Source organism: Megalopta genalis, chromosome 1 (genome assembly GCF_051020955.1).
Source record: "Megalopta genalis isolate 19385.01 chromosome 1, iyMegGena1_principal, whole genome shotgun sequence".
In the NCBI taxonomy this organism is placed as follows: domain Eukaryota; kingdom Metazoa; phylum Arthropoda; class Insecta; order Hymenoptera; family Halictidae; genus Megalopta; species Megalopta genalis.
The window spans coordinates 2466181-2479884 of record NC_135013.1 but is presented as its reverse complement, the minus strand read 5'-3'; the positions used below and the strand labels follow the sequence as shown (position 1 = coordinate 2479884).

Here is a 13704-nt window from a genome sequence, read left to right as displayed (position 1 = left end):
TCTGAAACTATGTTCATGGTGGACTCACTTGTGAACGCATGCGTTTTAGTATGAAATTGATTCACGAAAAATATTAGAGTTTCGCTTCAGAACAACTTTATTTCTATAGTCCATGAAGCATGGACTACCCTGCTTTCAACTTTTTTCTTCAATTTTTCATTCAAAAGAATGTATATTACGTATTTCTTTGAACGAGCATTTCTTAATGACCCATTTTTTCGCTTGAATAAATGCTATGTTAAATATTTATGTTATTCGAAATAGAAATACAGGAGCTGCTAAATTCAACGATATTTCCGCGTTAAAAATCATTGATTTGTAATTTTTGGAATAGCGTTTCGGAATGTGCTTGGGCAATGTCAATGTTTATACGACAGGCTAATTATAGAACGCACATGCAATCGAATTATGCCTAACCTCCATTCTTAAAAAGAGATGAACTAATGCTACTATAAGCTACTATAAATAAAAAGAACTGATGCGAATCTTTATTTACTTGTAATTATTTGGACCCAAATGATCAATATTTGCATAATAGAATTCTATTTTATTAAAAGAAACTCAAATTACGAACCATTTAAATATTTCTTTTAGAATGCGGTAGTTTGAATGCACTTTTTTCTATTCGCATGTGTCTTAAGTTTAAATATATTTTTTTATATTAACATCTGATTCCAAATCTTATTTCTTGTATATATTTGCAATTTACAAAATCATTTATTTTAAGTTGTTTGTTGTATCACTTTACTAAAATAGTAAAAAGATCACTGCTTAGATTTCTTATAATTAATTTTCAATATCGTAGTAAATACATTGCATTTTTTATATTACAATACTCCGGTAAAATTTCAATTCGACCAAGGGCTATAACAACAGGACTTTGATCATAAATATATTTCATGGAGACCTCTCTTACTTTATCTGCTGTTATTTTCTGCAATTACAATAAAACTTATTTATTTTTTATTTAACAAAGAACAAAGTATTTGCCAGATAAATTTTTTACCTCATATTCTATGATTCTTTCATGTATTGGTATGTAACATCCATATCTTAATAAATGTCTGACAATATCAAGAAAATGATTTTCTGGATCATCCAATAACAATAACTCTTTGGTTTTATATTGATTCACAGCACGCAGTACCTCTTTCTGAGTTATTGTTGTACACAATCTCATCCATTCTTTTTGCAACATTGAAGCCATTGCCTACATAAACATTTTGATAATAAAAATCTTTACTGGTAGGAAAAGTCTTATATGTTTACATTATACCTCAAGAGCTAATTTGTGAGAAACAAAATAACATCCCCATATGCCGGTAGACTGTGCGAAATTGTGATAGAATGATTTGTACATGTAACACAAAGATGTATTGTAAGCAGCGTGTGCAATGTATGGCGCATTGTGCTGTGCTCCACCTAAATATGAATATGCAGATATTAAATCGTTCTTATTTAACAATTCCCACTAAAAATACACAATATTAACTCACTAGAAGTCATGTCCCAGCAACCTACAATTTCTTTAGCTATGGAAAGTACATAATGATCTGTACGTTGTTTAGAACCTGGTCCTTCTATGCCTATTGCTACATACCCTACTTCATGATCATCATCTCTATATCGTAATTCAGCACCTATAATATTTTATTTAAACACTATTTATACAACTGAAATCCCTTTCGCTTTTATTCACCTGAGAATCGATATTCAGTTTCTCTACAAAACGATTGCAATGAACTATCAGATCCGCTTTCACACATAAAACATCTGCAAATAATTGTTTCTAATTCTTGTAGACAAATAGGTCCAGTACAGACAATTGTCATATTACATGGCTTGAACAAACGGTCTTGAAATTTGATTAATTTGTCTTTACAAAATTTTCTGTAGAATTACAATTAATAAATGAACATAAAAAGTGTTTACCAAATAGTTTCTTGTATTTATGTTATTCTTTAGTATTAGCACTTACTTTATTACATCAGTTTCAGGGTATATACTATTTGCAAGTTCAGTGTCCTGATATGCAATAGTTGGTAAATAATCCATTACAACTCGTTCTTTGTCAAATTCCATTTGAGTAAGTTCATGTAAGATTACACATTTTTCTCTTGCAATATCTTGTTCACCTGAGATGTTAATAAATTTAGGGTGAGTCTTCTAACTTGCCCACCCAAAGTATGTCAATAAACTTTTTAATGGTTAATTCAGGTGAACAAATTAGACAAGTCGTACTGTGTATAATGTACACAAATAAATCTCATATAGAGATTTCAATGCCGAGCATTATTACTCAACCTACATATAACATTATTCATAATCACATCTCCAAATATGTTAACAAAATTAACTGTTTTGTTTGAAGGCACTGTTCCATAAAAGAGAAACATATCTCTCGCAGCAACAGTGGTGACTCTTGCGCCAATTTCTTCTATTGCTTTTGCCAATTCTTCTTCATTTCTGGACGTAGTTCTCTATGTTAAATACCTTTCTGTTTATAAATATTAAGCTACTTAAGAAGTTATATGGAAAGAGAATGCTAGTATGAAATGTTTATTGTATATATTGCAACAAAAATGATAGAATAATTGAATGAAATTAGAAGTGAATTTAATAACATTATAAGTGACATATTTATCATATATGTACTCTCTTACCCTGACAAGTAAATGCTTCAAGAATAATGCACTACCACGTTCTTCAGGCCTTTCATGCATTGCACCTGCTGGGAAGAAACATCCCAGGGTGGTGGTATAACAGCTTTTATTTTCACATACAAGACGTATACCATTACTGAAAGTACAAGATTCTACTGCATTTTCTGTACTCATATACATATTTAAACCTATAGACATTTTTCCACATATGTTTTCATGGCCTTGAAACGTTTTGCAATATTTATTTGAAATAGTAATGTATCCCTTTAAAAAGTAATTAAATATGGCATTATCTTCAATTTAATCATTCTTTTTAATTAATCTAGAAAAATTAATGTAGCTCTTACTTTTCTAATGTGCTTCAATACTGTATTGATTTGCACACGATACAAATATTTCAAAAACGTTGTCATCTTTTAACATATAATTACACACAAAGTAAATAACCCAGGCTATTCATATTTCATAAAATATAAGAATTCTATATATTTATTATAACAATTGAAAGTGTAAATGTCACTTTTTTCAACTTACTGTAGATTATTGAGCTGTTATAGCAATTATGGACATTATAATCAATATTTTTCAAATAAAAATAGACATTATAATATGCAATGAAATGGAAGTTTTATTATAATGTATTCTTTTCGTTAATAATATGGAAATATATTGGAATGAATTTTTTATAGCATAAAAATGAATAAAACATTTTGATGAGAGGTAATTTCCAAGATGGTGTGAGTTGATTTTTGTACATAAGTGACAAAAAATATGCTTCTTACAAGTCTGAATATTTTTTTTTATAGAATTCATACGAGCTTACATTAATATCTGAAAACTACTGAATAACAACTGTCTCAAATATCGTTATCATGTACATATTCTTTTAACTTCATACTCTTACTTTATCAACTACTTTTAAATATATTAAAAATAAGACTTCTGAGTTGAAATCGAAAAATAAAAACGTATTTTATGATATCCATAGTTTGTTTTTGTTTCGATTATTATCAATATTATTTATCACTAACCCCAGCCCCTTCAAATAATGTATTTGATATATACCATGCATTTCTACATTTTCGTTCTGATAATGAGAACTCATTATCACTAGCATAAGGAGATTCTAGTATCGTGTTATGCTAATAAGTATCGACGTAAAATTTAATACACTATTAAATTGCACACAAATACGTATTTACAATACCACGTAACTGGAGCACTTGCAAATAAATACACTAAACACAGTTCACACTAAGATTGTAAAATTAAGTATTAATTTCAAATACTCTTCTATGATTCACGTCTTTCTTTACATCTACTATTTTGTGAAAGTAAAAAACTATTTACTTCTAATTCTTCTGTTTGTTCATCTTTCGCGAAAAATAAATTTATTCAACTGTAGCAGTACCATATTATCAAAGCCTTCGGCACGGCTTTGTATTTCTTAAATATTGCTCGTCAATATTCACACACGCAATAGACATACACTTAAATCATGTTACATTCACGATTCATGCAGTCCATTATAACTATGTTTCATCAAATGAAGATAATATTTTAACGTTTGCTTTTTGAGACTTAAAAGCTTCGACACCTTGCTTTGTAACAGAAGTACCAGTTACATCCAAATACTCGAGACTGGATGTATTTAAAGCCAAATGAACAAGGCTTGAATTCGTAACATGTGGATAATTTCTAAAACATCGGAAAATTGTTATTGTTTTGCCTATATGGACACCTAGACTTTAATAATATTACCATACCTAACGACCAATGTTTTCAAGTGTGGATTGTTAAATACTCTTTTGCCGTCTTCTACAACTATTACACCTTCTGCTAGGAAGTTATTGATTATTCTACGATCACACATGTCGCTTCCAAGGGCACAAATTGCTCTGTCTGTTATTAGACAACGCCCAAATGAATTATTTTCCCATGGGAATCCATCTTCTACCCAAAACTGATATAAAAGAAAAGAAGAAATATAAAAAGATGGAACAATATTATATAGACTGCTTTGTATATCTCAACCTGTGCAACATGTGCATCTTCAAACGTAGGTGGAGGATTCAATATAGCTTCTCTGTCTAAAGGTCGAGATTCCTGATCTGTTAATTCCGTGTCTCTGAAACTAGGCGGGCATTCTAAGTAGAGATGAGTCAAGGTAGTAGTGCAACTAAAGCAACAAACTTCACTGTCACCAAGTGCTGTATCTCGTAAATCCAGAATCTAAGATATGAAAATATAATTACTTAATTGTCACAATACATTATAAGCATTCTGAATCGAAAAAAGTAGAGTGCGCACCTCCAATTTTTTAAACCCAAATCGTGTTGCTAAACTAGTATAAGCAACACATTCACCCAAACGGTGACAAGAATTTAATCGCAATTCTTTTAAGTTTGGCATTTTACTAATAACCAAGAGCGAATGTGGAGTAAACCATTGACAGTTGCTTAAAATCAAACACTGAAAAATATACGAATTAAAAACAGTAAAGTACTGTTTAAAAATAAATTATACATTTATTAACAAAATATTTAATGAAGAAAGTAATCATAAAAGTGAAATGGATAATAGAATAAGTAATAATTATTACTTATTGCAGATTTATAAAATGTTATTTAAAAGTGAACCTACCAAATGAATATTAAGTGCAAGTACGTCTCAATTTTCAATTAGTATAAGTATTCTGTAATTTATAGTCATTCATATGTAACCAAATATAAAAAATAAACATAAAGCAAGAGTGATAAAATATAAGTAATATAGAACAACTTAAATATTCATGCAATTGTAAAGCAAAATTCCTTACTGTTAGATTAGGCATATGGAAGTTCATTTTAAAGAAATATGACTTATTACTACGCAAATAACCCATTTTACAGCCTTTTAATGAAAGTTTTTCAAGGGTACGTGGAAAATCTGTGATCTCAATCTGCAAACACAAAGAATAATTTATTATTTTTCATATATACAATATCAGCTTCATTTATTATGCGATAAGACTGACCCTATCTCCATGAATGAAATACTCCTCAATGATTAATTCTTTAAGGTGAATGCATACAGTTTTAATACAACTGAAGAAATGAGGAGTGAGACGACCTATTTCTCCATTACCCAAACTGCGACGTATTGCAAGAGTTGTTGTCACAGGTTGAAGGAATTTTGTGTACTCATTCATAAAGTCCTTTAATTTTATAGGCAATGCACGAAAATCTACTCTTCTCCATAATGTTTTATCTTGTGCTACTTGTCCAAGTCGTTGACAACATCTATAAATGTATAAGGTTTTATTATTTTTATCTACAAATGTATAAGGTTTTATTATTTTTATCTACAAATGTACAAGGTTTTATTATTTATAAGCACAAAACAGTTATTTGTTTGTACTCTTTTTCAAACTTACAAGCTTATTGCCATAAGATCTTGAGGATTCAAATATTGAAATATATTTAGTAACACATCATCTGAAAAATCTAATATATGTGGATACAATATTGCTTTATCTGCTTCAGCATTCTCTTCAAGTCTAATACGTTTCATATCATCTTCGCTGCTTGAGGGTTTGGGTGATAATGATCTGCTGCGTTTCATTTTCATTTTTTTCTTACACCTGCACATAATAAGTAAAACCATCAGTAGCATAATAAAACACTTTATCATTGAATTATTTAATTTCTTTGTGATAATAAATAATTTAACACATTTGTAGGTATATTAAAACGCAATTCAATAATTTATATACACAAAGAATTTCACTTTTCTGCACAGTCATTTTTATACACTGAATTTTTTGTGCATTTTACTAAAAATAATTTCCAAATATATAATACAAACATATGACACATTAAATGATTAGATATCGGAGACACTTGGTCTTTCAGTAACTTCAGTTCTTCCTGCATCTTTCTCCAACTACTTTTAATCCACTGAAAATATTCTTTGTTTTCAAATTGAAACTGACAGGATAGCACAAAGAAAGTTTTGTTCATAAAACAGTCTAATTCTGACTGCTGAATAAGCTCTGTTTCTTTGGCAGAAACCCAGAAATAGTGATAAAATTTCTGCCAACCACATGACAAACTCAACAATGAACCCAAACCATTTTCTGGAGTTTTATAATTTTATAAACAAAAATTAAGTTTTAAACACACTAATATTATTTCCTCCTAATCCAAAGAAAAAACGAAAATAATTCTATTAACATTTAATTTACATTGAAAAATTGTGCTCTCATTTATATATAAATAAAGCTGTCAAACTGTAGTTTACAATTTCTAATAAATAATAGTTAACTTTTCAATTGAAAGTAATATAAAATAAAATGCGACATTGAAGTAATGAGTATTTGTTAAAATATAAAAAGTAATCCGACCATATTATTGAAAAACATAAAATTCATTGCAAGGTTGTAGTTCGAGATATGTATTTTTATAAATAAAAAATTATTTCAACTACTGAATGGTGAAATTTGTTGCATTATTGACAAAAATCAACAAGTAATAACATAACCTTAAGATGAAATACTGTCACTACATATCTATGACGCGTACCTGTGTTCTGTCTTTTTTTTATTATTACAATCGCGTATTAATTATATTCGGTGATGTATCGTCTTAAAGATCACTTCTTTTAACATAATGTAGTTAATGTATCCGATTTTTTAAAAAAATACATTTAAACCGCGGTCTGGCACTCTTCTTCGATCAACTTAATAACTCACTATAAACTTGACTTATTTTTGCTATGACGACTTTATTTGAGAAAAAGAACAAAATATTTACTGCAAAACATAGGATGCAACTAACTTATCGAAAGACGTAAGACACAAATAATGTTATAATCCTGTAAATAATGTATATAAAAAATATACTTTTAAAGAAAACATTTAATATATATGTATATGTATAGCTATCAAAAAATGTAGTGTACATATTCATCCATGGTATATATGCGTTCTGCATTCATGTGGAATTATTTTATAATGAATAAACCGAATCATGATATTTTTTCATCAAAATGTACAAAAAGGTTACAGCTATCGAATATATTTTATTACGAAATGGAAAAGTATTTCCAGAATCGCAAATAAAAATTATAAAAAATATCGAAAAGAATAGTATTTATAAACTAGAGGAAATTTCTGTCAAAATTGCAATAGATCCATGGGAAACCCCGACAATTGAATGGAAAAACAGAATTTGTATTTAAATTACATAAAAAAAGGGAAATACATAGATGAGATTATCTTTAAAAAATGGTACCACCATGTGATGCATTATTTAAAAAGTTTAAAAAAATAATCATTTTAGATATTTTTACATTAAAAAATTTTGAATGTATTTTATCATCATAAAATAGTTTTATTGATTTATGTTAATATTCATACCGTACTTTGTTATTTTTTAGTAAGTTTTAAAAACGAAATTTAAATTCCTTTAGTGATGAAATAACCAGTATAAAGCAGTATTTATTATTCGATATAATAAAAAATTTAATAATAATGAATAACGTTCATGTAACAGATCCTTTTAACAATTTTTTTACATAAAATATTTACGACTATTTTAATAGCATTTGTTACAGATCTAAATTTGCAATTAAATTCGTATATATTAAAATTTATTTAAATACAAAATATATAAGCGATGCCACTCATAAATTTTAAAAGGGTTACTGAATTTCAGTACATGTATCTTTTTCAATATATATTTAATATACTGTTAAGTTAAATAAAATTTTACAGTACATATTAATGAAGTATACATATGGGAAAATTTAAATAAAAAATATATTATTATTTTGTAATTCATTATACTATATTTAAATATAGCATTGATTTAGCAATATATATATAATTAAAGGATTAAAATGAAGTAATTATTCTTGAAATTAATTAGATCTGAGCATTGGTTTAATATAATTTCGCTACAAGTTGTACATAGCAGGGGGCTACTAAAAAGTATGATATTTGCATAGCTTCAAATATAAATCTTTAAAATAATTGTCTTTCATGGATTTCATGATTAGGCACGAAGTACACAAGTAATAAAAGCACTATATCTTTGGATTCAATATTTACTTTACAAGACTTCAATATCCGAGTATTGGCATTCTCGTGCTTCGCAGAAAATACCACTTCCTTAGGAACAGCGCACTAACAGTTTTTTGTCTTACTCACTGGACCATGTTATATACAATTTCATTACTATAAATCTATGTACTTCCAACGTACACCTAACACTAGGTGATATAGAAACACAGTCTTAAATTCATTACTTCTGCTTCAGTATATATGTACAAGACTTTATGATGAAATAAAGTCTGACCGGTAATTAAAATAAATTTTTTGTACTATGGAAAGTTCTCTTACACCTTAAGATGTTTACTCTGCAGAAACAAAATTTTGTTACTGTGTATCCAATAACAAGTGTTTGCGTTATATTCGACCAAAAATGTTGTATTTATTTCAGTGTACAATACATATCATTGTGCACTGTAATGTACAACATAAAGTTGTGCTATCTATACTTGTTATTGATATTTACTATGTATGTATTATGGAATATGCTGAAGATTGTGTACATAAATTAAATAATTCAATAGACAACAGATATTTTTAGAACATTATAAAACTTTTGAACTGTCCTTATTGTGCTGAAATATACAAATTAATAAGTGTATATAGACAATAACTTCATATGTTTTGTATGGGAACTATTTGTTGTCTGAAGATATAGTTGCCCCCTGTTCTCTTAATCAGGTTACATGGAAAAGTTTGATAAAAATAAATTATAAATTAATTAGAAGTATGATTTAATTACATGTCAATGCAATTGATCTAAATGTGTGGCCCAATAAATAGAAATTCTCTTAATTTTTCACGATTTTGGTCAATATATACTATAAATGTAAGGAATTTTAGACAATCATGATTTCGCATACACTTATTCTCAAACCTCACTGTATGGCACACTCTCACTTGTCAGAAAATGACTCATTGTACAGATCATAAAGTACTATGCATATGTATATATATATATTTATATATATAATATGCGCACTTAATCGAAGTCTTAAATATAGTGGAGTTAATCAGGCTAGGCCATGCCTGATTGACACTTTATGTTTATAACTCTATTCAGTATTATTCATCCAATTTATACATAATATAAATTTCTTTGGTCTTAGATGTTGTTTTGTATCCTACGTTTATAAATCATACGATTTGAAATACTTTGTAAAGTGGTCATAGATTGTTACAATCACCGGTTGAGAATGAAATTCATTTGTTCATTTTTAACAGTTACTTATCTAATATTAAATGTGAAGATATTGCACAAAAGCAAAATAAAATCTAATATTTAATACACCAATTTTAATAGATTGCTATAAATAAATCTGATTGTTAATTTCTTTTATTAATATTGATAAAAGTATATAACAAATATTGTGATTAAACTTAATTAAAATTTACAAATTCTAGTTGCTCTCAATATATTATTCTAATTCTATCAATTAAAAAAAAAAAAGAATTGTATATAATATTCTATATATAATATTCTAATTATATATTAGTTTAATCATTTCATGTTCAAAGCTACTGGGGCTTGAAACACAAATGTACTCAGGTATTGGAACAACCTTATGACTATCTACATACATTTAAATTTTGCTGCACACACTTACTTTAAATGTTAAATAGTAGTGTGCATTTATAGAAAACATAGCATGCGTTTCGTACATGTAATACTTCACTGGCAAAATATGTATACAATATCTTTTATCTCAAGCTTTCAAGCTATTGAAGATATTACTTTATGACCAAATAAACCACGAATTGTGAAAACAATAGTATCCAAATTCATTTCATTGATTATTAAAGTATAAAAAATTCATTTTCAAGTAAAACCTTGTTTGATTAAGAAAATATGTTGGCGCGTCGTACAATTTCTCTTGCTTACACAACGACAATCTTGTGGTTGTTACCATTTGGCAAGAGAACATAATAGACACGCTTCCCCTTATCTCATTGAAACTCTTGTATATTACTATGGTAAGAATGATCAAAAGTACCGTTCGGTTCTTCATTTTTTTCTATAACACTTTGAATTTCAACCGTTGATCCATTATCAGACTGTCCATTATTATCATTTAATGTTCCAGTATTAGTAACGTTATTACCTACTAGATCTACGTTATTTGCAGCATTAGCTTGCTGAGTTTGTTGTTGCTGTTGGCCATTTACAGAATTTTGACCAGAATTATTATTATTTTTTGATCTATGCCTAAGTTTGTGAGTTGTAAGATATTGTTTTACAGAGAATGCCTTATGACAAAGGTCACACTTATATGGTAAAGGATCCTGACAGTTTGCACCATCTCCAGTTGTCGATGCATGAGTTGTTAAGTGCATTAAATAATAATGCTTAACCACAAACGATTTACCACAAGTTTCACAAATATATGGACCAGATACACCATGCGTTTTACGATGTTTATGCAGATTATCCTTCCGAGAGAAGCTTTTGCCACACATTTCACACTCGTGCATTTTTTCACCTGTATGAGATACAGAGTGTCTAACTAAATGTTCTTTGCGACTAAATGCCTTTGCACATGTGGTACACACAAACGGACGTTCACCAGTGTGCAACTTTCGATGTTGATAAAGATGCTCTCTCCGTTTGAATGGCTTGCCACACACATCACAACTAAAAGAATTATTATTAGTTTGTAAAGGTTCCTCTTTATTTCCACTTTCAGTGGCATCAGTTAAAAGGGTTTGAAGTAAACTAGACCTTGAATTGAATGATGAACCAGAACAATTGTGACTGTTTACTTGACTCATGGAAGGCAAAGTTTTGCCACAATCTTTGCAAGCGGTATCTCTAGGTTGAGTAATAACTTGGGGATTCACAGTGATTAGTGATGTAGGTTCAGGCCCTGATTTGATTCTTAGAAATTCTGAAATTTGTCCAATTGAAGTACGAGATATTGCATCATCTGCCTTAAAGTCTTTCGTATCTTCCCGAACAGTTTGTGTAACCAAAGGGGTGTCTTTGAATCCTAAATTTAAAAATACTTCAGGCGCAGAATGCACAGTGGTGAATGTTTGCACATTCTGTGCGCCATTGTCATCCTTTTGGGCCTCAGATTGTACTTTTTGAATAATTGGTTGATTTTGTTTAGCATCGGGTTCTGACTTTAGAATAATGTTATTATTTTGATGTACAACTTGCCCTTGAGGTTCCTGCTTTATTGAAAATTCTTGAGGAGCACTGATCTGTACTTGCTGTTGTTTCTCAATTTGTTGGAGTTGCCTGTGCTGTTTCTCATACTCTCTTTGTCTTTGTAACTGTTGTAACTGCTGTTGTTGTTGCTGCTGCTGCTGCTGCTGTTGTTGTTGACCAACCTGTGTTTGATTTTGTTGCTGAGGAATAGGAGCTGATTGATTCAACTGTTGAGAGATCTGCCTTTGGGGTTGTATTTGTTGATTTATTTGACCATGATTCTGTATTTGACTTTGGACTTGCTGCTGAATTTGTGAAGTTGGACTATGTTGTTCAGTGATTTGATTTTGTGCTTCATTTGATTGAGGTGATAATTGCTGTGAAGTTTGTTGCTGATAACTATAATGTGTCTCTGCTGTTGCTTCAACAACAGCAGCTGCCATGCCTCCTGGTTGCATCTAAAATTCGTAATTATCCTTAGGTGCACTATAAATTCTGATTTACTTTATAAAGTTAATTAATCTTTATTTTACAAACCTGCATGGCACATTTATACTGTTGCACTCTTGCTTGAACACCACTGATAATTTGAATATTAGAGGCATTTATGTTACTAACAACAACAGGCTGTTGATGCTGTATTTGCGGGTCGTTATTAACTATCTGAGTTCCCGCGGTAGGTGATACTTTTTCTATTGACTTTAATATTTCATTCTCTGGTGTGGTCGGTCTATCCTTCTCTGTACTCTTCACGTATACCTTACCTTCTTTTAGAAAGTCTTCAGAAAATCTTAACGAAGTGAAGTACGATTCCAACATACTCTCCGCACTTACAACAGTTTCTCTGAACTCAATGAAAGTCTCCAACTTCTTAATACACTCGTGACAAACAATTTTTGGCAAAGAGTCCTCTTCCAAAACCTAAAAATATTGAGACAATTTTCTCTTTACCCATACAACAGGGTAATCGCTTAAATGATGAAAAGAGTCTCAACGAATTAGTTTATGACATTGTAAACGTTCACCGAAAGCAGTATCTCTTCTTACAGTTCCGAATACGAAGAATCATCTTGTCAGAAATTCTCACCTGTATAGGTAAACACGTTTGGATCTTTGACTGAAGTTGCCGTCTACGACCTTCCTCCCGAAAAATGTTCATTTTGTTACCCTCGCTGCTCGTACACAATCTGCACAGTTCGTAGTAGTTCACCCTTCGGTATCCAGACATTGTTTTCCCGCGGAAAACTCAATTGCGCGACCTTCAGAAAATCGCGAGTGACCTTACTGTCGTAAGAGTACAACCGTAACAGCAATCACTGTTGCCCTATCATCGTTGACGATTCTGTTTTCCATGTAAAACAAGATTCCGCTGGATATCGCATCTCCGAGACTACGTGAGTTGTACCCGTGGCCATTTGCAGTGTGTGATTATAGCGACAGCGACAACCAAGGACTACGAAATGCGGGAAAAATTTAAATGTACATGCGAGCGTCCTTATCATGTCAAACAAATTGATATATTTCACACCTCCAATTTAATCTCGTTAAAAACCTTTCACGCTGTAAGAAAAAATTGGAAGCGTTTTTCAACATGGTCTGTCTTCGAACAGGGCTTTAGAGTCATTTAAAAAAAGTATATATAAATAATAAAACTGCTTTCAGCTGAGAGTGTATCCTTTTTTTTCACGATAGATTTCTTATTCCAACGTTAACCGTTTAATAAAAATATTTTATTTTTTACATCGGTAAAATGAACTTTCTTTTGTTTAAGAATTTACACGTGTTCGCACTCGTGTCTT

General features: G+C 30.0%; 3 protein-coding genes across 6 annotated transcripts; all 3 read right to left on the bottom strand.

Moving 5' to 3' along the window:
* Window positions 1-672: 672 nt before the first annotated feature.
* On the bottom strand, window positions 673-3078 carry LOC117223602 (mitochondrial-processing peptidase subunit beta). The gene is made up of 8 exons (XM_033475971.2): window positions 2664-3078; window positions 2309-2480; window positions 1979-2135; window positions 1700-1890; window positions 1497-1640; window positions 1277-1422; window positions 1007-1210; window positions 673-934 (listed from the first exon to the last, which is right to left on the bottom strand). The coding sequence occupies exons 1-8, from the start codon at window positions 2859-2861 to the stop codon at window positions 794-796; spliced, it is 1353 nt and encodes a 450-aa protein (XP_033331862.2). The 5' UTR covers window positions 2862-3078; the 3' UTR covers window positions 673-793.
* Window positions 3079-3273: 195 nt separating this feature from the next.
* On the bottom strand, window positions 3274-7539 carry LOC117223600 (uncharacterized). Of its 3 annotated transcripts, none has more exons than XM_033475970.2 (8): window positions 7226-7539; window positions 6079-6285; window positions 5680-5944; window positions 5482-5604; window positions 4974-5135; window positions 4698-4895; window positions 4430-4626; window positions 3274-4361 (listed from the first exon to the last, which is right to left on the bottom strand). In XM_033475970.2, exons 2-8 carry the CDS (start codon window positions 6270-6272, stop codon window positions 4196-4198), a joined length of 1305 nt encoding a protein of 434 aa, XP_033331861.2. In that variant the 5' UTR covers window positions 6273-6285; window positions 7226-7539; the 3' UTR covers window positions 3274-4195. The 3 variants fall into 3 exon arrangements, with proteins under 3 accessions (XP_033331861.2, XP_076374961.1, XP_033331860.2); XM_076518846.1 differs by lacking the exon at window positions 7226-7539 and adding an exon at window positions 7185-7209; XM_033475969.2 differs by lacking the exon at window positions 7226-7539 and adding an exon at window positions 6510-6861.
* A 1025-nt stretch (window positions 7540-8564) lies between these two features.
* LOC117223574 (uncharacterized) lies at window positions 8565-13340 on the bottom strand. 2 transcript variants are annotated; one of them, XM_033475927.2, is made up of 4 exons: window positions 12993-13340; window positions 12443-12826; window positions 11474-12363; window positions 8565-11386 (listed from the first exon to the last, which is right to left on the bottom strand). In XM_033475927.2, exons 1-4 carry the CDS (start codon window positions 13131-13133, stop codon window positions 10702-10704), a joined length of 2100 nt encoding a protein of 699 aa, XP_033331818.2. In that variant the 5' UTR covers window positions 13134-13340; the 3' UTR covers window positions 8565-10701. The 2 variants fall into 2 exon arrangements, with proteins under 2 accessions (XP_033331818.2, XP_033331817.2); XM_033475926.2 differs by having other exon boundaries at window positions 8565-12363.
* Window positions 13341-13704: the final 364 nt, after the last annotated feature.

Coding starts and splice junctions, on each gene's coding strand:
- LOC117223602 (XM_033475971.2), bottom strand. CDS start 2,861: ATGTCTATAGGTTTAAATATGTATATGAGTACAGAAAATGCAGTAGAA. Junction 2,481..2,663: donor TGAAGCATTTACTTGTCAGG/GTAAGAGAGTAC, acceptor TATTTAACATAG/AGAACTACGTCCAGAAATGA. Junction 1,211..1,276: donor CTCACAAATTAGCTCTTGAG/GTATAATGTAAA, acceptor ATGTTTATGTAG/GCAATGGCTTCAATGTTGCA.
- LOC117223600 (XM_033475969.2), bottom strand. CDS start 6,664: ATGAACAAAACTTTCTTTGTGCTATCCTGTCAGTTTCAATTTGAAAAC. Junction 5,605..5,679: donor ATTTCATTCATGGAGATAGG/GTCAGTCTTATC, acceptor TTGTGTTTGCAG/ATTGAGATCACAGATTTTCC. Junction 4,362..4,429: donor TTGAAAACATTGGTCGTTAG/GTATGGTAATAT, acceptor CCGATGTTTTAG/AAATTATCCACATGTTACGA.
- LOC117223574 (XM_033475926.2), bottom strand. CDS start 13,133: ATGTCTGGATACCGAAGGGTGAACTACTACGAACTGTGCAGATTGTGT. Junction 12,827..12,992: donor AAACGTGTTTACCTATACAG/GTGAGAATTTCT, acceptor CAATATTTTTAG/GTTTTGGAAGAGGACTCTTT. Junction 12,364..12,442: donor AGTATAAATGTGCCATGCAG/GTTTGTAAAATA, acceptor TACGAATTTTAG/ATGCAACCAGGAGGCATGGC.